The following is a 23,950-nucleotide window of genomic DNA, read 5'->3' on the forward strand; positions in this document are numbered from 1 at the left end:
CAGGGAGGTCCTCTGGGGCAGGGGACTTTAAGCAGCACCTGGATGATGTGGCAGAAAGCCCTTCAGGGAGGACATGGAAGAGCTTGCCTGGTAAGTGAAGTGGCCCTGGAGGTAACCTGGGCTTGGCTTGAATAGAAAATCCAAAAGGGTGTGGGAGTCCATGATGGGGCAGGGCAAGGAGATGAAGGCGCAGAGGAATAGAATATTTTATGTTTATGTCACCCAGTGAGGGAGTTGCTCCAGGCACACTAGAAAGTCCCTGCGGAATTCAAGCTAGAAGGAAAAATGATCTTTTTTGTACTTCAAAGCCAACGATAACCCAAGCAACGATGATGCAGAGAATAGAATAGGTCATGAGAGACACAAGGTTTGAAAGAAGGAGGCTGGTTACCGTACTCCAGGGGAGAAAGAACCCTGGCTCAAACTAAGCCTCCTGCTGTGTGGAGGGAAGGAAGCAGGCTTGGCATCTTCTTAGAGAGCGAGGCCTTGCACTCTTCCTCCTGAAAGAGCTTAATATGTTGGAATATTGTCACAGCTGAGGTGGTGGGAGGGTAATAAAGAGCTAAACTGGGAGAGCAGAGAGCCTGAAGGCAGAGACCAGAGTGCAGGGGATGAACTGAGACGCCTTCTGTTAACTCAGGGAGTTGGAAGGAAGACCCTCCACCACCCAGAACAGTTCCAGGTCCCACTCCATCGAATCTTATAGTCAAGATTTCATTTTCTACCTTTCTTTTAGTTGACCCCAAGTTTCTTTAGAAAACAGAAAATTTCAAACACAAGTAAATCAATAAAACCATTTGCTGGTCTACTCAAACCCAGCGTGAAATGGAGAGTGGCGGGAGGTCTTAATCCCGCCAGGAGGCCGGCAGAAGCCCCGCAATGGAAACCAAAGATCCTCAGTGCCCGGTGCGTAGCTCAAGAGCGTCGTATATATTTTTAAAAAGCAAAAAATACTCGTTCAGGGATTATACACAGGGAAACCCGCTACAGCCTTCTAAACCCAGAACAAGATCTCTTAGCAGCCTTTGTGTGCCTCAGCAGAGGTCTGTTCATATGCTCACACGCTTGTTTACACACATGTAAACAAGCATGTGTGTAAACAAACTATATATACACACTATAATGTTTAAGCTACATGTTTAGTTCTCAAAAACAATCTTAATATGCATAAAATATCAGGCATGGTGGCACACGCCTATAATCCCAGCACTTAGGGGATGAACGCAAGAGGTTCAGAAATTTATGATCGTTCTCAGCTACATAGCAACTTCAGAATCAAGACTGCGAAAACCTGTCTCAAGCAAAATAAAAATAAAAAGAACAAAAAACCATTCAGTAAAAAGAAAAAGCAAGAAACAAACAAAACACCTATGAGACTTTTTTTAAGTAGCTTCTACCTTAAGAATGTACCTTGAAGAATTTTTTATGATAATTTCCTAAAACTGTATTTGGTCCTATTTTTTTCATTTTCCATTAAGCCTCCAAGTCTCAGATATAGCTTTTTGGTTTTGATATGCTGTGTTTTGAAGGCTTGTGAACTTGGTAGGCTGGCAGTGCCGCCACTGTCTGTGCTGTGCCCTGAACTGAGACCCTGCTGCCGAGGCAACACTGCTCTCCCTGCCCTGTGCCATATTTATATTCCGTTCCTTGAGTTTCCCATGCCGTCTGCTTTCCCTCTTCCTTCTTCTCTACCTGGCTGTGATTAAATCTTCATTATTCCTAGTCCATGTGGATTGGTCTTTATTTCCTTGGATAATGTTCTTATGGTTTCCTTACTTGAGGCTTCTGCTTCAAACATGTCTGGCACCTCCTGTTCTGTACGGAGAAGCTCTCAGTTCTCACTACCGCAGGCTTCCCATCCTCCATGCCACATGCATTTGCTTACAGAAATATTTTCACATTACTGTCATATATCACTTCTCCTTTATTCCCATATTTTATTTTATGTGTGTGAGTATTTTGGCTACATGCATGGCTGTGCACATGTATGCCCGATGCCCACAGAAATCAAAAGATGGTATCAGATCCCCTGGAACTAGAGTTACAGATGGTTGTGAGCCACCTTGTGGGTGCTGGAAAGTAAACCCAGGACCTCTGGGAAGCAGCTAGTGCTCTTAACTGCTGAGCCATCTCCCCAGCCCCATCTGCTATTTTCTGTAGTCAGGGATTCCATGGTTGCTTTATCTATCCATATGCAAAGGGCTTGTTAATCTCTACACCTCTAGAATTCCATCTGATGGCTACACTCCCCTCCCCCTCCCACCCTGCATCATTTCCCCTTGATGCCAGTGTGACTATGTAAAGCCTATTCTATCGACTTTGATCACTGAATGTTGCCAGAAAGTTATTTCCCTTCTCTGTGTGTTCTCTGTGCTTCAGCGGCTGAAGAATTATCTTTGAAGCCAGGTAACTATGTCAAGATGTGTATCAACCAGCGCCTATGACCTTCCTTTCCCCTTTAAGTAGACAGACAAGGTAGATAAGTAGATTGGTATAATAGATAGATGTAGTAGATACATATAATACACAAAGTACCCGTATCAATGTTAAAAATCAAACCTCATTTGAAACTTTTCTCTTAAATGATTTACTGGTTTTTCTACTAACTACTGTTTTCTTCTTCAAAGCTATAAACACCGGGGGCACTGGAGCTCAGCTTCCAGCCCCGACTTCAGGCAGCTCACAACCACTTGTATCTCTAGCTCCAAGTGATCCGATGCCTCTGCCTCTCCTCACATGCCAGTCTCTCCTCACACACAGACACACACATAATTCAAAATAACACAAATAATTCTTTGTTTTTAAAAGATCACAAATAATGTACATTGGGGTCATCTTTTCTCATCTTCCATATCTGACATTTCCTATGCAATCATTTTGTGTTTTTTATATTTTGCCTTATTTGCTGGATTCTGTATTCCTTATCTCATCTCTGTGTGTATTTGTCTATATGAAGATAGATAGATAGATAGATAGATAGATAGATAGATAGATAGATAATATGGCTTGCATGCATGCATGCATGCATACCACATTTATATGCCTACAGAGGTCAGAAGAGGCCATTGGATCCTCTGGAACTGGAGTTACTGAAGCTGGAAGCCATCATGTGAATGTTGGAAACATAACGCAGATCTTCCGTAACAGCCACAAGTGCTAAGCCAGTTCTCCAGCCCCAACTGCATTTTATTAGCATATATTAATTCCACAGAGTGATGGTTTCAGTACGATATTGCCATACATGTATGTAGCACACGTGGATCCTGTTCTACACTTCTCTTACCCACTTTCATTCACTCCCCATCGCCTCCTCTTCCTCACTTAGTCCCCCTTGCGACCCCCACCCCCGTCTCTCTTTCCCACTGTTAACCAGTGCCTCCTCACAGACCCCATCTGCTGCTTGAAACCTAGGTCTTCCTGCTTTTCTCATCACTTCCCTGATGGGTAGGCCTTTCCCAGTCCCATCCAAATGAAGGCTGTGATGGGGAGATGCTCAGTCAGTAGAAGGTTTGGCTCCACAAGTGTGAGGACCTGAGTTCAAACCCGAAAAACCATACAAAAAGCTGGTCATGATGGTGTGTGCCTGCAATCCCAGGACTGGCAAGAAGGAAAATGGAGACAGGAAGATCCCTGGAACTCAGGAGTTAGCCTGGCCTGTGTGATAAGTTTCTAGGCCAATGAGAGACCCTGTGTCAAATGAAATGTGGAAGGTACCAAAAAACTAATACCTGAGATTGTCCATACATGCATACACATACACACACATGCATACACACACACAACACACATACATACACATACACACACATGCATGCATACACAACATGCTTACACATATACACACATGCACAGATGCACAACACACATATACACATACACACACATACATAACACATATACATACATACACACATACACAACACACATGCACACACAAGCATGCACACATGCGCACAGGCACAGGCACACACACACATGCACATGCACAAACATGCATGCATGCATTTTTCTCTTTTCCGGAGGAAGCAGAGAAGACTTTGCCTCGGTATCTTACAATTAGATGTTTCCACAGCGAGCAGTGTGATGCAATGCATAGCTTTGCTCTGCCCTCAGAAATTTTGATGGAACCTCAAGGCATTGCAACGCTCCAGCCACGCACAGGCAGACTCTGCACTCTGTGGGTGGTGACTCCACTCTGCACCTACCCAGAGTGCTGACTGGAGAGCTGGCCACCCTGCCAGAGGACCATGCTAGAAGGAAACCAGGCAAGAGTGTGTCCCTCTAAGTCCCTATCCTGACACAAGGCCCCCAGGTAAGAAACAGCATTCTGCCAGAAGCTGGAAAGAGGCCATTCATACTCTCCAAACAGTTTTCTTGTGTGTGTGTGTGTGTGTGTGTGTGTGTGTGTGTGTGTGTGTGTGTTGGAAATTCTCTTCAGTTAGCTCTAAAGAAGGCTAAGGCGTACATGGCAATGCACCTTTTACCAAGACGCCCCACAGCTGACAAAGCCACCTTGCGGGCTTGTCCCTCACTTCCTCTTTTTTCTTCCCCCCTCTACATTTGAGAATTATTTCGGATGTTAGGACATGTTCCCCGCAAGCACTTGAGTGTGATTCTCCTGAGACAGAGATACCCCTTCCCCACACTGCTTAAAAGCACACCTGGTCCCCAGTCCTGACTTGCTCATCTGTGTGGAGATAGAGCTGGGAACAGAGAGGCTGGCTTTGCCTAAAGCATAAAATCACAGAGTTTAGGACCAGAAGTGGTCGATAGGGAGAGGGCAAGCGAGGTAACTGCAGAGGGTAGAGTGGGGGTGGGGTGGGATCCTTGCCCCGGGGAGGAAATGCAAGAGGCTGAACTGGCTGGCCCCTCAGGTACACCAACCCCAGCCAGATGGCACAACCAATCCCAGAGCAGCTTACAGAGTCCCATCTGTGACGCTCTCAAGACAAGCTCTATGGTTTTAAAGTGCAGAGATCCCAGAGAGTGGCCAGAGAGTATGTTTGGACAAGTTCCTTCTCTCCACAAGACCCCCATGCCTCTGGCCATGACTTCATGGCCAATGGAACCACAAGTGCCATCTGCCACTACCTAGTCCTGCAGAGCACAGGGCCCTAGAAAGGAGCCTCTGCCTGGGGCTCCCTGGATTCTGCCCCCTCTCCCTTCCCTTCTGCCTTCTGCTGTCCTTGGGGAGGAGGAGCTGAACAGCTGCTGCCTGTCAGAAACAGAGGCCCCGGCTGTGCTTGGCCAAGGGCCCACCTCACAGCTCATGATGAGGGAAGTCATTTTTCCTTTCCGTTATGTACGGATCCAAAAACCGGAGACCCCAGGGTTGTCCGTGAGGAGGTTGTTATGGGGAATATGTGATTTTGATAAATCCCCACATTTGGCAGACTAGGGTTCCTCAGCTCGCAGTACCAAGGGTCACGTGAATACATGCTTATGCAACGCCTGGCCCACAGGGAGAGCGGTTGCCCAGCAGATGCAAGCCATCCTGACTCCTGCCTTATGAATTGGAAGTTTGTTGTTGGATTTCAGGTCTCATAAGGAAAGTTATTTTTCTGCTCCATTTAATTGTGTGTGTATTTGGGTTTGGAGAACTGTTTAAATACCACCCATGATGCAAGCCCATCTCCAGACCCATCGCCCTCTGATCTTATGTAGTAAGGTTCCAGCCAAACAAGGTGGGGTCATGAAGTTCTCCAAAAGGAAAGAGAAGAAGGCTTCAGAAAATGCAAACTCCAGTCCTCTTGTTCCTTTATAGTTCTGGGTGAGAAAAGACATATCCCACTCTAAAACCTTCCCTATAAAGTGAAGTCACCCAAAGTCAGGGAGGTAGAAAGGGGGCATAGCACAAAACCAAACAGCTAAGGGGGATTAGTTTATGATCCGAAAGTGCTCTATGTGGTTCCAAGTCTTCCATGTTGGCTGATATTTGTTGTCTATCCCAGCTTGCAGACCGCCTTGGGACATGTTCTGCAGGCTCTTGAAAGTGTATTCTGCTGTTGGATGAACACCATGCTAACACTGACTCCATCCTACCAGTTGACAGAACTGCTGAGTCGCTGCTGGGTCCTGGTTGATGTCCTCTCTAATGGTCCCAGCGGTTGTGGAAAGCAATGCTTTGATGCTTTCATTAAACTTATAAATGTCTCTGCTTCTGTTTTGTTCACACATCTTATGATTCTATTGTCGGGTTATATCCACCCACTTGTGATTCTATTTCCTTGGTTGGCAGAGCTTCTGACTTTACTAAGGCTTTTCTTCACCCTTCATGTTGGGTTTGCTCTGGTCGACCTTCTATGATAGTTCAGCATGTCTGCTTCATTCTGTTCATATTCTTATGGTGTATAACATTAGAGGATTTTACTTTCAGTCTACATAGCTATGAAACCCACTTAAGGGTCTCATTTAAATAGTTATACTTCTAGCATATAGATAGATTTGTTATTTTATACATGCTACTAATCTTTGCCTTTAATGGCATGTTTAAACCCCTTACGTTTAATACAATTACTAGCATGTAAAGGACTAGATATGCTATTTAATTTTTATTTCATTTTTTGCTGTGACTTCCCATTCTACTTTATCTGAATTTCTGTGGGGCCACTGGAACATTCTTTCTTTCTTTTCTTTTCTTTTTTGTTTTTGGAGGGGTGTTTCTAGACAGCGTTTTGCTGTGGTTTTGGAGCCTGTGTGGAACTAGCTCTGTAGCCCAGGCTGGCCTTGAACTCACAGAGATCTACCTGCCTCTGCCTCTTGAGTCCTAGGATTAAAGACATGCACCACCGCCACCCAGCAAACTTTTTTTTTCTTTCAGAATTCAGTTTTGGTTTCTCCCCAGTGTCAGTGTGTTTGCTGTCTTTCTGCTCTTGGTGGCTTCCCTGGACAAGACGGCACTCTCTGTACTAACTTACCTGTAGTTCAAGGCAAGTGTGGAAACAGAGGGCCTCCACATCCACCTTCCTTCCGTCCTCTTATGATGCCACTGCACATGCATGAAGGAACAAACGCGACCATTCTGTAAGTCGTTCTTCAGCAATAAACATCACTTAGGAAACAATTGTCTCCATATTGGCTCTATTCACATATTTATACTTGGGTGATGTTTCAAGAGGAGGTATTTCATCATTTCCCTTCCGTTTAGGCAACTGTTTAAGGATATGTCTGCTGATGACCAATTCTCTTTCTCTTTCGTCTTAGTAAGCCTTTGTTCACCCTTAACTTGGGGAGGATATGTTTGCTAGTTATATTAGTTAACGTTCTTATCCCTGTACCGGTTCCCTGGCAGCACAACCCAAGAGGAGAGAGCTTACTTGGCTCATGGCATTGGGGTGATTTCAATCCATCTCCAAGAAACATAGGGAAAGAGAAAGTGCTTTCTCTGTTTTTCTTTTTAATCCATCCTAGCCTCAAGGGTCTGCATTCAGGACACATATCCAACATCTCAGTTAATCTTCTCTGGAATCACCTTCATGACCACACCCAGCCCTGTGTTTATTAATGTCCTAGGCACATCAAGATTAACCATCAGACTGGAAAAGAATGGAGAATTCTAAATTAGTCTCTCTCTCTCTCTCTCTCTCTCTCTCTCTCTCTCTCTCTCTCTTTCATACACACATATACACCACAGACATCCACACACATGCATAGACACACCACACCCATACACACACACCTCTTTCATCTCTATCATCTTCTATATTTTTTCAAGAGTTGAAAATTATCCTATTTCCTTCTGGTTTCTGTGTCATCCTGTAGATCCACTCCCCTTTGAAGGCTTTTCCTTTATAAACACCATCTCTCTGCAGTTGCTTTCAACCCCTTTTTGTTTTGCCTGGTTTTCAGACGTGGATGCTGTGTCTTTTTTTTTATTATTGAAAAAAAATTTCCGCCTCCTCCCAGCCTCCCATTTCCCTCCCCCTCCTCCCACTCCTCTCTTTCTCCCCCTACTCCTCTCCCCATTCCTCTCCAATCCAAAGAGCAGTCAGGGTTCCCTGCTCTGTGGAAAGTCCAAAGTCCTCCCTCCTCCATACTGGTCTAGGAAGGTGAACATTCAAACTGGCTAGGCTCCCACAAAGCCAGAACATGAAGTAGGATCAAAACCCAGTGCCATTGTCCTTGGCTTCTCAGCAGCCCTCATTGTCTGCCATGTTCAGAGAGTCTGGTTTTATTCCATGCTTTTTCAGTCACAGTCCAGCTGGCCTTGGTGAGCTCCCAATAGATCAGCTCCACTGTCTCAGTGGGTGGGTGCACCCCTTGTGGTCCTGACTTCCTTGCTCATGTTCTCCCTCCTTCTGCTCCTCATTGGGACCTTGGGAGCTCAGTCCAGTGCTCCAGTGTGGGTCTCTGTCTCTATCTCCATCCATCGCCAGATGAAGGTTCTATGGTGATATGCAAGATATTCGTCAGTATTGCTATAGGATAGGGTCATTTCAGGTTCCCTATCCTCAGCTGCCCCAGGAACTAACTGGGGACATCGCTCTGGGCAGCTGGGAGCCCCTCTAGGGCCAAGTCTCTTGCCAACCCTAAGATGGCTCCCTTAATTAAGATATGTGCTTCCCTGCTCCCCTATCCAACCTTCCTTTATCCCAATCATCCCGTTTCCCCAAGTTCCCCCCATTCTCCCCTTCTCACTTTTCTCTCCCCATCTCTCCTTACCCCCCTCCCACCCCATCCCCAAGATGCTGTGTCTTGTACCAGTCACTTTGGGCTTTCTTGTTTGAGATTCACTCAGCTTCTTACCTTCTGTGGGTTAGCATTTTTACAAATAAATTTAGGAAAAGTTACATATGCTATTTCTTTGAACACTTTCAGTCCCACCCATGTCCCCTCCTCTTGATGATGTGTCACCAATGGTATATCTTCTGTTTCAACCCCACGTGAACCTAAAGTGTTCATAAATACTCTTAATTTTCTTTTTCTATGCTAATCAAATCTGGTAACTTCTATCATCAAGGCCCCGACTTCTGAGTTCCACCATATCCACTGAGTATTTTATTTTAGTTTTATCTCATTTTATTTTCAGTTTTCAGCTCTAAATTTTCCATTCAGTTCTTATTTCAGCCTTTAATTTTCCCCCAAGGTCTACTACTTTTTTGGTTTGAACTTTTTTCATTGTTTGTTTGATCACATCCATAATTGTCTTGAGCATGACATGCCTTCAGCCCCGTTCCGTGTCCATCGCCTTCAGCCCCGTTCCGTGTCCATCACCTTCAGCCCCGTTCCATGTCCATCTAAAGTCCATGCTATGGCAGTGTCAGGATTTGTCTTTTCTCATCCAACTTGAGCTTCCTGGTTCTGGTGTTAAAGGTGATTCTTTTTCAGTTGAAACCTAGATGCTCTGAGAGTTGTACGATTCTGTGTCTCGTTTCAATTTCATGCTGCCGTGGGCCTGCTTTGAAACCCCTCTGGAGATTGACAGGGTATCACCCTGCTGGTCACTGAGAGGCACCAGTCGGTTATCAGCAGATCTGTATCAACCCTGGCTGGGAACAAGGTCACACTTGTCACTGGGCCTCCGGTGTCAAGTCACTGAAGCATGAAGGATGTCTCATTGTTACTCTCAATTTGGTCTCTACTGACCCTTTGTGAATGTAGTTTGGTTGTGGTTGAGTATGGTTAAGTAGTGGTAAATGTCCCAACTCTATCTTGTACCTAACACCTCAGTGTGGAGGGGCAGAGCCTCCTCTTCCTGTGAGATCAGGGTACATGTCCAGACTCCAGCCATGATCCCCCAGGGGTCTCCTTAATCTCTGCAAGCATGGAAACCCAGACTCCACACTGTCTCCTCATGGTCTGGCAAGTTTAGAGGTCTAGGCTCCTCATCTGACCTTGACTGTGTGGGTGCTACTACCTTCTTTTCTGACCAGAGTCAGAGAAATTATTAGGAAAATTCTCTGTTTGAAACTTCTACTTTCTCAGACATCTGGCTGGAGACAGTGGGGTCTTCTGTATCATACCTCTGATGTTTCTGAGACACTGGCTTCTGCAATGTCCAGTCTGGGCATAGAAAGCAAAGAGGAAACACAGAGGATCTGTGTCCACAGGGTCCCGGGTCACTGGACCACTTTAATTCCCTCACCCTCCAGAGCCTTCTTGTGTTAAAGAACAATGTGCAGAATTTTGAGATTTAGCTCAGTTGTTAAAGTGTTTCCCTTGGAAGAACCAGGACAAGAGTTTGAGCCTCATTAATTCATATTTTCTTTAAATAAAAAAGAGACAAGTATGGAGAAGCCAGCTTATATTTCTAGCACTGGAGTAGTAGACACTGTAGATCCTGGAGCTTGTTGACCAGCTAGCCTGGCCCACCTTGGTGAACTCAGAATGCTAAGAGAGATCATGTCTCAAAATAAGGTAGATGGTACCCAAAGAAAGACACTCAAGCTTTTCCCCTGGAATCTACATGTGTGAAAATACATGCACCTCCATGAACACACACACACACATACAAGCACATAAAGTAAGTAAGTTAAAAGCATAGTGTCCAGAATTTTAAAATTGCCTTTGGTGAGAGAAATGGGGAGAGGTGTCTGTATCTTGCCTTTTCAAATGCTGAAACTAATTTAACACTAGAAAATCAATCATAAATAGAAAAAATAAAGAAGCCACAGAGGAATAAAAGGGAGTAGGGTGCTAGCCTTCGACTTCTCTGGGATCCCTGCTGCAGAGACAATGACTAGGTGTTTAGTGACGGGGTCGCCTTCCTTCTTGCCCTCTGCTACCTAAATGTGAGTTCAAGATGAAAGCACACGGAAGGAAGCTCGAGAAAATGACACCGTTTCCACCCATGAATTTTCCTCAATCTTCAGCTCCAGTAAATGCCATATTTGCTCAAGGAGAATTTCTCAAAGTATCATTTTGAAAACAGTCTCCCGATCCGTGTCTTTAATGACTCTGGATGCACTGAGCTGTTGAGGAACCATATCTTTCTTGCACTGTATCTTACAGCCCTTGCACCAGACGGGATTCCTAGGTGATCCCAGGGGCCAGGGCTCCTGTGGCAACCCCCAGGGCTGGTGCTCTGCTTTGAAGTTAAGTTTCTGTGCCAACGTCCTGGAAGTGACTGGCCCCAAGAGTGACCTGGCTTATGATGGACCCCTTGTAACGCCCCACTGGTTTCTCTGTCCTCTGCCCCTTGGGGCAGCTTTAATTAGACTCTTCAATGTTAAATAGACTTAAATTTCACCCGCTGATCAACCTCGTCTCAGAAAGTTAATCTTAACCCTCCAAATACTTGTGCTTTAACACAGACTTATGCAGGCTGGTCCTCAGTGAATGATGAATGAATGAATGAATGAATGAATGAATGAGAAACTCTTGTCCATCACTAATGCAGCCAACTAGTTCCTGAGGGAAAACATGGAAAATGTCCCTCATAAGCACACCACAGCTCTGTGGGAATTCCAAATCCTTCCTGCCAATGAGGATTGCTAGCAGAGATAGCTCAGCACCGAGGGTACCAACGTCTGCCTGCTACCGGTCAGGGGACTTCCTACCATAACACTAACTGCAGGCAAATGACCCATTCTGGTGACCATTATCTATATCACCTTGGGACCACAGACTGCCTAAATCAGGACAGTCTATAGGCCAGGTGTGTGTACCCTAAACATTTCCTCGCGTGCCAAAGGAGATCCCTCTGCTGTTTTATTGCCCCAGCCTCCGAATGTCAACCCAATTCCCATCACCAGCTATCTACAGTAAAGAAACAACTCCATTTAACAAAAGAAAAGGGCAACAAGCCTTGCCCTCAGGATAAGTCACAGGCAGGGAGACTGAGTGGAAATGTTAGGTTGCTCCTGGGGTTCAGCACCCACAGTCGAGTCCTGGGAATCTGGGGCGAGAACCTAGAACTCGTGCATCTCAGAGCTAGGAGCACCTGTCAGGGAAAGGACAGTGGTGCCCAAGCAGCGTGCCGAGGTTTTCTGGGACCTAACTTCCAGGCATGCTCCGGGCTCTCTATTAAGTTCAGAGCCTGCTGTAAAGAAAACTGCTTGGTAGGGCTTGGGTAAGGATGCTCACGCTGTGATTTATTTTCCTGGAACCTAGAAAAGACAGGAAGGGTTACTCATCAGTGTGCCAAGAAGTCGTCTACCTTGGGGGGATTCCAGGAACTCACCTGAAATTTACCAAACACATGGGATGGAGTTCAATTTGGTCCCCAGGGAGGATGCCTGCAGGGTAGGAACTCAGAGAGATGCTGGCAGCTCTAAGTCTTAGTCCAAGCCTGTGTCTTTCAGTGGGATCTCAATTGTTCAACACACAACAGACAAACTCACTGAGATGTTGCTCTGAAGCCACCCTTCCCACTACAGACTTACTCTGGGCATCAGGAAAGGCAAACTCGGTCAGGCTCAGAGCTCTGCTTTCCTTAAATTTACCTGCGTTCCTGAGTGCCAGACGGGGTTGGCTTTAGTGAAACATCTCAGTCCTTCAGGGTGACAGCAGGCCACAGTGGTGACACCAGAGGGAACCAGGCAGGGCGACTCCAAGTCACAGCCCTTAGAAAGATGGCAGTGTGGGTGTTCCTATTTTTGCAATGTTACCAAAAGTACAAGGCTGCCCAATAAAAGCTTCACCTCTGGCTCAAAATATCCCCACATACATTTTTTTTCACCCCAAATCATGAAATTTTGAGGTTACCTTGGAGTTTCTGTAAAGCTAAATTTACTTTAACTGGTATATAAAATCGCTTAACTGTATAGATTTGTGCGGTACCATGTGGTGTTTGATATGTGTGTACACTGTGCAATGCTTAAATCAGGGAAAACACATCTATCTCCCCAAACAGCAATCATTTCTTTACACTAAACTTTTGGAATCCTTCCTTCTGGCTTTTGAAATGCAGAGAACATTATTATTATCGATGCCCCGTGGCTCAATAGCACATCAGAACTCGCTCCCACGGACAGGTTAGTGGGTCTTTAGCTGAGTCCAGCAGCGGTGGGAGTCAGCTTTCTGGTTGCAAAGGCTTCATTCTTTAAACACCAGTATGGTTTGGCATCCAGGAGAGAACCACCCATGTCACAGGCTACTTCCCTTGGCTCATCAAGGGTACCAAGGAGCTTGCCCGGGTTCTGGCCTCGGCTCTTGCCCACCTCTCTTCTCTCCCTCAGTCCTGAGTGTGAGTTTTGATGGCTCCACCTCAGCTTGAGGCTGGGTTTCTGAGTCGTCTGAGCCACCTGTTCCTTTTCAAGAAGGAGTATTTCAATTCTGAAGGTATTCCAAATACACATTGCCTTCAAACCATCCTGGTGTGGTGGCCGCCCACCGCCATTAGCTTTGCATGAGGCCAAGAGTTAGCTAGTGGCAGAGCCTTCTTCATTTCTCAAAAGTTATTCAAGGCTACAGAATGCCACAGGCAAGCATCACCTAGTTGGATGCCTCCCTAAGATTGTCCTTCATTCCGTGTATCTTCTGGTGACTTGTACAGTCTGTATTGCCTCAAGCCAGAAGAGGAAAAGGGGAGAAGCCAGGAGACATTTGCAGAGAGCAGAGGCTTGAGGCCCAGTGTTAACCTGGGAGAGATATCCATTAGGAGATTAGAATTTACAGAATGGTACTATTGCCTCTCACCTTGCAGAAATTTTCCTTTGAGGACTTGTAATTTGAAAAGGAGATCACAGTTTTCTGGTGAGTGTGAGCACAGTTTAGAAAGATAAAAATATCCAAGATGCAAATATGATTGGTTTAAAATATAGCAGGCTGAATGAGCATCTCCTTCATCCTTCAAAGCCTGCTTCAGGGTGGTGGCAGGTGGGGTGGGTATGCCACATGCTGGCTCTGGCTCCAGCTGCCCCTGCTCTGGGGCTGAAGGAACCCCAAGCAGCAGGAGAGCCTCATCCACCCCCTGAAAGCTTTATGATATGAACCTCACCTCCTTCCTCCCCCTCTGTCTCCACGCACACATACACACACACAGAGTTACACACATGCACACATCACATGCACATACATGCACATTCATGTAGACACACACATGGATATACTCATACACAGACATGCACATCACATAAGAATGCATGCGCGCACACACACAGCACTCACATGTACACATATACATATGCTCACTCACACACACACATGCCTGCACACGCATGCACACACGCACAATCACACAGCAACCACAGAGTCTTGGTTGACTTCCAGGTGTGTCAGAGAGAATACCATCAGACATAACATTAAATATTCATCACCCCAGAGAGTCAGCGCCCCGCTAGGGAGTCTGATGCAGTTCTAACAAGACGGTGAGATTTCCTTCAGCTTCTGTGACGTGTTTGGTTCAAACACGTCATCATGCTTCTGCTTAACTGTAACATCTCTGTTGCTACATAGAATGTAGAGCACCGCTGCAGGAGGATGCCCTCAGAGCTGGCAGGACACCAGGTCCCAGATCCTGTTGCTTTGTTTCCGAAGGGTAGGGTTGATTGACATGGTCATGCCCCTGATGATACCTTGAGATACTGGCATGCTCGGATCCTGTTAACTCCAAAGATTTTTCTTTAGAAATGGCAGTATTTGTTTTCAGACTGAAAGCAGCCATATATCCCAGCTTCTACAGTGGCTGGGGGTAGGGGGTGCTGTGATTAGGGACACGGGGGGCCCTAACTCCTCTGTGTTTTTACCCAAGGTGTGCCTTACAGAAGGCCTGTGGATGAGGGCACTCACCCACCACTTGTCTCCCCTCACACAGCAGATGCTGAAATGCCCACAGTGACTTAGCAAATGACTAAGAAGGGGTCAAACCAAGACAGCAGCCCTGTTTTCTCCAGGCTTTCAAACTCCCCCATTCAGATTTGCATCCCTGTGTCCCAGGGCTGTTTGTACCTTCTTCCTGCCTGGTCAGTACTATCCCTTCTGTCTGGACAGCTCTGATTCTGTTTCTCCTTCGTCCTGGCCGCCCGCATAAAGATGCATCTTTAAGTAGAACGAAGAATTTCAAGCCAATACCTATACTTTTCTTGTCACTATAACCACATTCTAAACAGTTTGTTTTGGTTCACTGCATCAGGACCATCATCCATCATATCAAGATGCATCTTGGCTAGAGAGGGTCTGTCCCTGGTCCTTAAGGGAGCTCCCAGCATGGGTTTGTCACATCAAACAGCAGGCAGGAAGCAGAGAGCTAGGCTGGGAAACTGTACACCCTCTGGGACCTGCCTCTCCAGCCTGACATCCACCAGCTAAGATCGTAGCCAGCAAGTTACACAATCTCCCTGAGCAGAGAGAGCAGCTGAGCAACCGGTGCTCAAAATCATGAGCTGGGGACAAAAGTTTACAAACTGTAACAGGGTGGCCAGGTCATGTTTGTGTTTTTGAGGGTTCCCCAGGGTGCAATTGAAAACTAGCCTTCAGTGTCGAAGGCAGAGGAAGGGAAGACAGCTCTGAGCAGACAGGGCCTGAGAAGACCAGATAAGTGGGGTCGGGAGAAAGAGGAAGTGGGTGATCGCTGGAAATCCGCCTCCTGGCAAGGCACACCCTCTCCATGATTTCACTTTATCTGCTGCTGTCTCTGTGGGGCTGAACTTGATCACAGCTAGCAGAACATCCTCCAGTTCCACTGGGATTTATTTCAGAATCTCTTCCCAGCAATGCAAATCCAACCACCAGGGAGCCATTTACTACAGAGGAAAGCCTTGGCTTAGGATGCAGAGTGTGTACTTGGGACCAGGAACGAAGTGTGCAGGCTTTATTGGGTCCACATGCCATGGAATTGCAAACATCAACTTTCTGATAATGAGGGAAGGCCATAAGGAGTTTAAAGACATCCAGGGGAATGACTAAACTACTTACCCCAAAACATATGTCGTGATTTCCACTGTACGTTATGCTATAGATGAGTCAGCCCGAGAGAGCTGAATTTAGGCTTTTTACAGACCCCTCCTTTCAGGATGTCAGAGCTTCTCCTTAACTACAGGGAATAGGAAAATGATGATTCATTTGGGATCTGGTACCTCTAAGACTAAGATGGCCACCATACTGGAGTTACAAAGAGCTCCAGGGATCACCCATCAGTGAGACAAACAAGCCGGAACATGGCAGACAGTGAGAAGAGACTCAGCCACACACACAAGAAGACTGACTAACTTGAAGGGAATGTTTAAGGACAGAACGCCCAGAGTCTTGGTGGTTTTGCATCTTAGTTAGGGTTTCTTGTATTTGTGGGGATGGGAGGAGGAAGGGTTTATTTTGTCTTACAGCTTGTAGCCAATCACCCAGAGAGTCAGAGCAGTAAGTTGAGGCAGAAGCTGATGCAGGGGCCATGGTTGAATACTGCCCCTCACAGCTCACTCAGTCTTCTTTCCTATAGCATGCGTGACTACCAGCCCAGGGGTGGCACTGCCTACAGTGAGCTGGGTCCTCCCACATCAATCATCAAAGGATGTGTCACTGGCTTGCCCACAGGCCAATCTTGTGGGGTCATTTTCCCTGCTGAGGTCCCTTCATCCCAGAGGACGCTCACTGTGTCAAGTTGACATACAACTGGCCAACACACTGTGTTCTGCTGGGTGTCTCACCTCCAGACCAGGAAGAGGGGGACAGCAATGCAAATGAGGTCTGAAGGAACTCAGAGCCAGCAAAGCCAGGAGGAATAAATTAAGGGTGTGGCTGCAACAAGCAGGGGGGTCAGACACAAAGCAGAAGAGCTGGGCTTAGAAGTGAAGCCAAGTCTAAGTGGCAGAGCAGACTCCTGCAGGCCAAGGTTGAAGCTTCCTGAGTCCCTGCCTGAATTGTTACAGCCTGCTGAGGCCCAGGCAGCTGACGCTCTGCATGCTCGCATGAGCAAGTGTTACCGTGACAGGTTCTTCTTGGCCATTAACTTCTCTGTGCTGCGGGACACTTGGTCTCCCCACTAGCCCACACATGCTATTTCTCAGTGTCTCTACATAAACTGCAATGGGTTTATGCCTAAATAAAAGGCAGTGCCTTGCATTCATTGTTATGAACATAGGCTTGTGTGGCTGGATAATCCTGTTGCCACTCCATCAAAACACACATTTCCGTGTGGGCATGGCGCTGTAGGAAGGGGGAGGAATGGTTTAGCCGACTACGCCATGACACCTGTAGGCTCCCCCTCAGGTGCTAGGCAAGCAGCTGCAGTATGCCAGCATCCTACGAGACTATGGGGAACCGAAAATGCTACCCTGGATGTCTAAGAGCACAGTTTGATGTCAGAGGGACTGAGATGCTGGCATAAGCCAAGAGTCGATGACACTGCTGTGGTCTGTGCCAGATACCGTGGCCAAGAAAAAAGTATATAAAACAACAGGCAGCAAGTTACACCTGTCATCTGGTCGGAGATGGGCCGGCGGGCAAGTGCGGAGGGAAAGGGCAGTTCCGCAGACTAGTAAACACAGTCTCCATGTGGGAAAATAGAACAAGAGGCAATGTTCCTCATGACATTTTACAAAAGAGCAAAAGGGCATGCGTGAATATACGAAATGGGGGAGGAGTACATTTAATAAATTAAGTGGAGACTTTTCTGGGTTGGCCCCGCAAGATGAAAGCCACGAAAATCATAGGTGATGTCATCATCTGCTTTCACTAGCATGGGAAAACGTGTGCTGGGTGCTCGAGACTCAGGGGATTAAGGCATCAGGTGTGTTGTGCTGAGATTTATAAGGTTGTTTTTCCACGTCGGTGAGTAGTCACAGGCACAGAAGTGGGCCTAGAGGAGTAGGGGGTGGCCCAGTGGGCAGAGCACTCACTACACAACAACATGAGGACCTGTATCTGGGTCCTCAGAACCACATAAATCAGACTTGGCAATCCCAGCATTCCAAAGGAGAGATGGGAGGTGGAGACAGAGGGATCCCGAGGCTCCTAGGCCAGCTAACCCAGGTGTGTGAGCAGCACAGGGACTTTGCCCCAAACAAGCAGAGTGAGGGCTCATACCTGAGGTTGCCTTATGACTTGCACATGCCCACCTGGGTCACACGTGCCCATCCATACACACACATGTCCATACAACACATGCCTATACATACAACACACGCCTATACATACAACACACGCCTGTACATACACACATGCCTATACATACACACATGCCCATCCCATTTACATACACACGTGTCCATGCACATGCACATGTCCATACATACATATGCCTACATATGCACACACATGTCCATTCATACACACATATGCTCATTCATCCATACATGCCCATACACACACATGCCTATATGTACACACACATACCCATCCACATACACTCACATGCCCATCCACATATACACACATGCCCATCGACACACACATGCCTATACATACACACATATGCCCATTTACACACACATGTTCACACATGCCTATTTATACATATGTGTCCATCCACACATACACATGCCCATCCACACACATGCCTATAAATACATCCACACATGCCTATAAAGACATATGCATGTACATACACACATGCCCATAAATACACACATACATCCCATATATACTCACATGTCCATATACACACACATTCATGTCCATCTACACAATACACAACACACATGCCCATACACACATGCTCATCCATATCCATGTCCATCTTCATACACATGCCCATACATACATTTACAAACACACACTTACCCATACAAACACACACATGCCCACACACATATTGAAAGCTGCTCCCTCATATAACTCCTGTCCCGGCATGGAGCTACGAGAGCAGTTTTTCCAGACCATCGTCTGTACTTTATGGAGAGAATGTCTGAGTCCCACAAACAGTCAAACAGCCCAGAAAGGAGTAGAATCGACATCACTGGTGTTTTAGTCGCTGCCTGAGTCTGGAACTGAGGAGACCCAAGTTCCTCTGAGGAAACAGGAGAGAACCACTCAGAAAGGAGCCGTTTTTCAGCAGCTCCAGCGTTTGTTTAATTAGGACAAATTCAGTCTCTTGGGTAGATCAGTTTGACTCTTAAACTCAGTGGGTTATAACCTGTATCTGGTTGAAACAAAATGTGTTCAGCTCAAAATAGATGAGGTTAGAAAACCATCAAACAAAGACGATGACATCCCAAAGTCCCAAAGGAACTAAGAAGTAAGACAAAAGAAGATGCATAAAATCAATCTAGTTTTTTGAAAACTAAAAAGAATTCCATCAGGGAAAATAGAGAGCAAAGGTTTGGCATATGGGTGTCAAAACTCAGGTGTCAGAGAGGTTTTGAAAACCGGTTGTGCGTCACCAATTTTATATATATATATATCCAAGATCAGTGTGACAGACGCTCACTGCCAATAGTGACGGGAAGGTTTTTAATGTCCTAACAGTGCTGTTTCCAGCGACTCTCCGGTAACAGAGCTGTACTACACCTGAGCTAGGGAAAAGAAAAAGAGTGAGGTGGCGGCAGCCGGCGTGCGACATCTCTCCAGATCTCAGGCACATTCATTTATCGTTGCCTTTTCTCCTCTCCAGGAAAAGCACAAAGAAGAAATGACGATGGCCAAGTTAACTGAATCCATGAGTGAGTAACCTGACATTTATTATTTGCTTTTGGTTTTGAATGGAGAAATGCAAAAATCACGTAAAGAGAAAATCCTGTCTGTCTGTCTAACTTTAATTCTGCGGATGGCTAAGGCCCATCTGATCTAGTATACAGCCCTGCATCCGTGTGCTTAATGCAATCCTCAAAATCCATCTCGGTTGGGATCAAGTTTCCAGGCTAAAAATGTTGCCCACAAATGGAGCTGAAAAAGGAAATGGATTTATTTTGTGTTACTGCTTTGGGGGTTGGGAATTCACAATGATTTCAGCCTGACTTGTTAGAGATTTAGCCCAAGTTGGATGAAGTTTTGTGTGTGCCTATCTGGTGGGCTGGGCAGTATATAGAGAGGCCAGGATGATGAGTCATGGTTAAGCCTACAAGGTGTCATTCAGACTTTCCCAACAGACGAAAGAAACGTGCATGAACTGTAAGCAGCTTGCGGTAATTTCCATTCTGAATGATCGGTGTCATAATGCCCTAAGCTCTTAAGCTGAATGAATGGAATCCACAAAGTATCTTGAAGAAGAAAGGGAAAATAATTATAATAAGTCACTCTTCAAATGGCATTTAAATATTAAAACCATGGGGATGGGGCATGAGCTGGCTATTGTTTCTTTTGAAAGTATGTGTCGCTCCTGATAACAGCGTCCAAGTGGAACTGCAAACCCTTCTGTGTTATCCTTAGAGCTATGAACTGCCTTTGTTTAATGCTTGGGTTGTGTGACTGCTGAAGCTGAGGGTTTCTCTATGGCAAAGTGCCTCATCCTTTCATGGTTTGGGTCCTCAATGGGGGCAATGGGGGAATAAGTAAAGACAGACACACGGCTACAGACATCTGAGCCTGGGTGGGCTGTCCTTGCCCTGATGGAGGAGCCACAGCACCCTGGACACTGTGTGTTCATTAGATGTGATTAAATGGGAAGGCAGGATCATTGCATACAGTTGAACAAGGGGTAGGTTTAGCTTGTCTGTGCACGAGAGCAGTCTTTAGGGTGTAAACATTGAGGGGAAAAAGCCATGGTGGGTATTTTTATACCCTGTCAGCATTCACACACTAGCCAGAAGAAGGCTTTGTCATGCCTCCAAGCCTTACCCAGGAAAAATTTTGCCACATCCACAGGGCTGAGGCATTGGTCCCTACCATTGTGTGCCCATGTCAACGATACATATTCACTCAGGACTTCAATCTCGTCCCACAGCAGAGTCAAAAATCCTAATACCCGAACTTTCCAGTCTCTATATAGGATGTCAGAAATCCTCGATTCTTGCTTTCCTTTAACTCCTGACCCCAAACCTCTAAACAAGTGCAAATGAGTCCCAATTTCAGGCCAATGCCGTCTTGTAACTAAGGGTTACAGGAGCAGAAGGATCGGGCATGGGCTCCTTGGCCTCTTCATTTCTGCATTGTCCTCTGCCCGGCTCCCTGCTTCATCCTGGGCTATCTGTGGCTTTATACATGTTGGAAATATTTCCTACTTGGTTTGAGGCCCCACAAACAGGGTCTTTATAAGAAGAAAAAGTCTCTCAAACTGTGTTCTTGTCAGATACGGCATGAAATCACGCAACTTTCACAACAGGACACACATAAGGAGATCATGGACAGTGGCCACTCCTTCACTATCTAAAGCTCACAAGCTAAGTTCTAACCTCCAGATTCTAAGGGCCAATATAAATGACCCATGTATTATGTTCGTCTTCCTCCTCCTCACTCCTGTTGCCCAATTTTCCTTCTTTTATTTCCTGCAGTCCTTTTTCACTCTAGTGAGTGCTTGGCTTGCAGACATGAGTCGCTATGCCCAGCTCGACAGTTCCTCTGAGCGCTAAAACAGTAACCGCTGAGAGCCTAGCACTGCCTGGGCTTTGTAACAAAGTTTCAGTCTCACGACCCATGTCTAACACTCTCTGGCTTAATCTACTCACACACGATCAAAATTGAACTCTGACTTCTTGAGAGGAGAAAAGGGGACAGCTGTTCTAAATTGCTCTGTCTTTAGAGGGGAATCATAGCTATGTCCATGGTACAAGGAGATTAAAGGCTTAAGAAAAGACTTCTTCATTGTGCCCAAACGTAGCAAATGTAGCAGCTCACTGATTCTTGGAAAGATGTGTACCTTTGTGATGTATATCAGACTTTAACCTTTTAGATTTCATGATATAGAGTCGTGGGTTAACAAATAAACATGATATTGAGATTAAATTCATGAATGATGAAGTATACAACTGCATATTTACTCCGCATAAAACACTGATAAAGAAATAAGAGCATCATTATGAAAGGAGAGTCAAATCAGTAAACCGCAGAGAGAATGAACAGTTACCACTCCATAAACGAGTGGGAACATCGCATCCGTGGCCACCGGAGAAAAGGGACATAAACAGAATCGTGAATACCCAGGACACGGCGCTCTGAAATGGGTTTTCAGAGCTGGTAAACATTTCACTGGGCAAACTGCCAAGCAGAAGCCATCTGGTTACCAGATCGCCTCTGTGTTTGAGGAGAACTAACAGCAAAGCTTCTCATAGCACAACCTATCAAAATGCTGTTGAGGACTCGCAAGCCACACCTCCCTCCCTATGTCTTCCCAGCCCACGCCTCCAACCAACTACCTCAAAAAACACAGCCATGAGAAGTAAAAATATCAATAGGTTACTGCGTCCAGCGAGAAGCAACTATGTTTAATAAATACAATACTTTAAAATATTTTATGTCTCATTTTCAAAGCAAGGAGAGGAAAATAAAAACAGCATGAAAGGGAAATGATGACCAGGGAAAGCAAAAACACAGGAAATGTATATAGGAGAACTCAGAAGAGAGACTATCTCACAAAGAGAAACAGTAAGACAGGGGCAAAGAGGAAGCGTTGAGAAGTAGGGGAGGTGGCAAGAGAGGCCAGTGGCTCTAAAACAGCACAGTGCACAGACCATAACTGGCTGCCTCCTTGCCACCTTATGATGGGTGCTTTGTAATTAGCCTTTAAATTGCAATCGCTGTCTGCATCTATAAAATGGGCATTTTCCTACTTACTCTGTCAGAAACTCTATTTAAAAAGAATAGAGAGGGACTGGAGAGATGATTCAGTGGCTAAGATTACTAACTGCCCTTCTAGAGGACCCTAGAGGACCCAGGTTCAGTTTTGAGCCCCTTGCTGCCACTCACAGCTATCAGTAACTCCAGTTCCAGAGGACCCAACTCCTGCTCTGGGCCTCCACAGGCACCTGGCGTGCACGTGGTGTACAGACATGCATGCAGCCAGAACACTTATGCACACAAAATAATAAAATATTTTTAAAGAATTAAAAAAGGAGCATCCAGAAATCTCACAGTGAATGACGTTGCTCTGAGTTTGCCCTTCCAGTACCCAGGATTCTAATGCCCATCGGTTGAGTGAAATTGATCTGAAAGGCAGAGCCCAGTGGAGCTAAATGCGGTCTATAAATAGACACATAAAGACTCAAACTGTGCCATCATCAGAGGTGACACCGGAGTTCTCAAGCCAAGGTCCCACGACGACAAACTGGAGGTTTAGGGCCATGCAAACACCCAAGGGTCTCTAATATCACTACCAGTACCTGCGCAGGCTGTCCTCGCATAAACGCTATGGGTAAAAAGCCTCATGGTCGCTGCCTGTGCTGTTTCTCCTGGCCCCCATTTCAGAGCTCCTGGGAAAAAGGGGGGGGTGCACTCAGGATCTGACCCTGTATGGGGTGATGGAGTTGCAAGGATGAAACAGGTTGGAGACCTGGACTGGTACCTTTTCCAGCTGCATGAGGTCCCTGTACAGTCCCTGCCAGTATCCTGTACTGTGTTCTTGCCTGCTCCTCCCAAAGAGCAGCATATCCAGAAGGCATTGCTGCCTCAGTAGATGGAGGTCTCCTGATAGGCATGTCGTTGATCCTGATAGGCCTAGAGTTGCCCTTCTTCTTCTGCCTCCATCTTGCCAGCATCTCTCAGGCACATGTGTCTCAAGCCTCCTTTCCCAACCAGTGTCCCTTGTGGTCCTCAGGTCATCTGTAGGGGCCATTCTGCCCTGCAGGTGCATTCCACGTGGACATCACGATCATAACACAGAGCCGGGAAAGGGCAGAGACTCCTCAGTACCCTTGGGAAAGAAAGAAGGGAGTGGCAGCCCACAGCCTCATTCTCAGAGGCTTTGGAAACTCTTCCTACCCAGCCGGGGAGAGATGGAGCGATCTCCAGAGCCAAGGACCCGTCCTAGAGGTGCTCAAGGGTTCTCGTCGCTGTACTTTAGAGGGAATTCCCACCCTGACTAGAGAGCCAGCTCCAATACAGCTCAGATTTGAAAATTTCCCCCGTCAAATGAAACGAGGAGATGAAACCAATTACAATCACCACACGTTAAATTAGCTCTATTAAAGCAAAGTGGTTTTTAATCATGTCTCCTAAGAGGAGCAGCTGGTGGAATTCTGGCATTGTGTTAAGGCACGGAACAGCGGGG

General features: G+C 46.2%; 1 protein-coding gene across 5 annotated transcripts in view; it reads left to right on the top strand.

Moving 5' to 3' along the window:
• The window catches only part of Kcnj6 (potassium inwardly rectifying channel subfamily J member 6), a 251,737-nt gene that overhangs the window by 36,619 nt on the left and 191,168 nt on the right, over positions 1-23,950 (top strand). For all 5 annotated transcript variants that reach the window (XR_005976227.1, XM_041673140.1, XM_041673138.1 and 2 more), the window contains exon 2: positions 19,424-19,472. Coding sequence is in view for 4 of the 5 variants with exons in the window: in XM_041673140.1 (XP_041529074.1) it covers positions 19,442-19,472 (31 nt within the window). In the remaining variant the exon portion in view is untranslated. The remainder of the gene's footprint in view (positions 1-19,423; positions 19,473-23,950) is intronic.

This window comes from Microtus oregoni, unplaced genomic scaffold (assembly GCF_018167655.1).
Source record: "Microtus oregoni isolate MIOR12 unplaced genomic scaffold, Mior012 000023F_ref0000262, whole genome shotgun sequence".
Lineage (NCBI taxonomy): Eukaryota > Metazoa > Chordata > Mammalia > Rodentia > Cricetidae > Microtus > Microtus oregoni.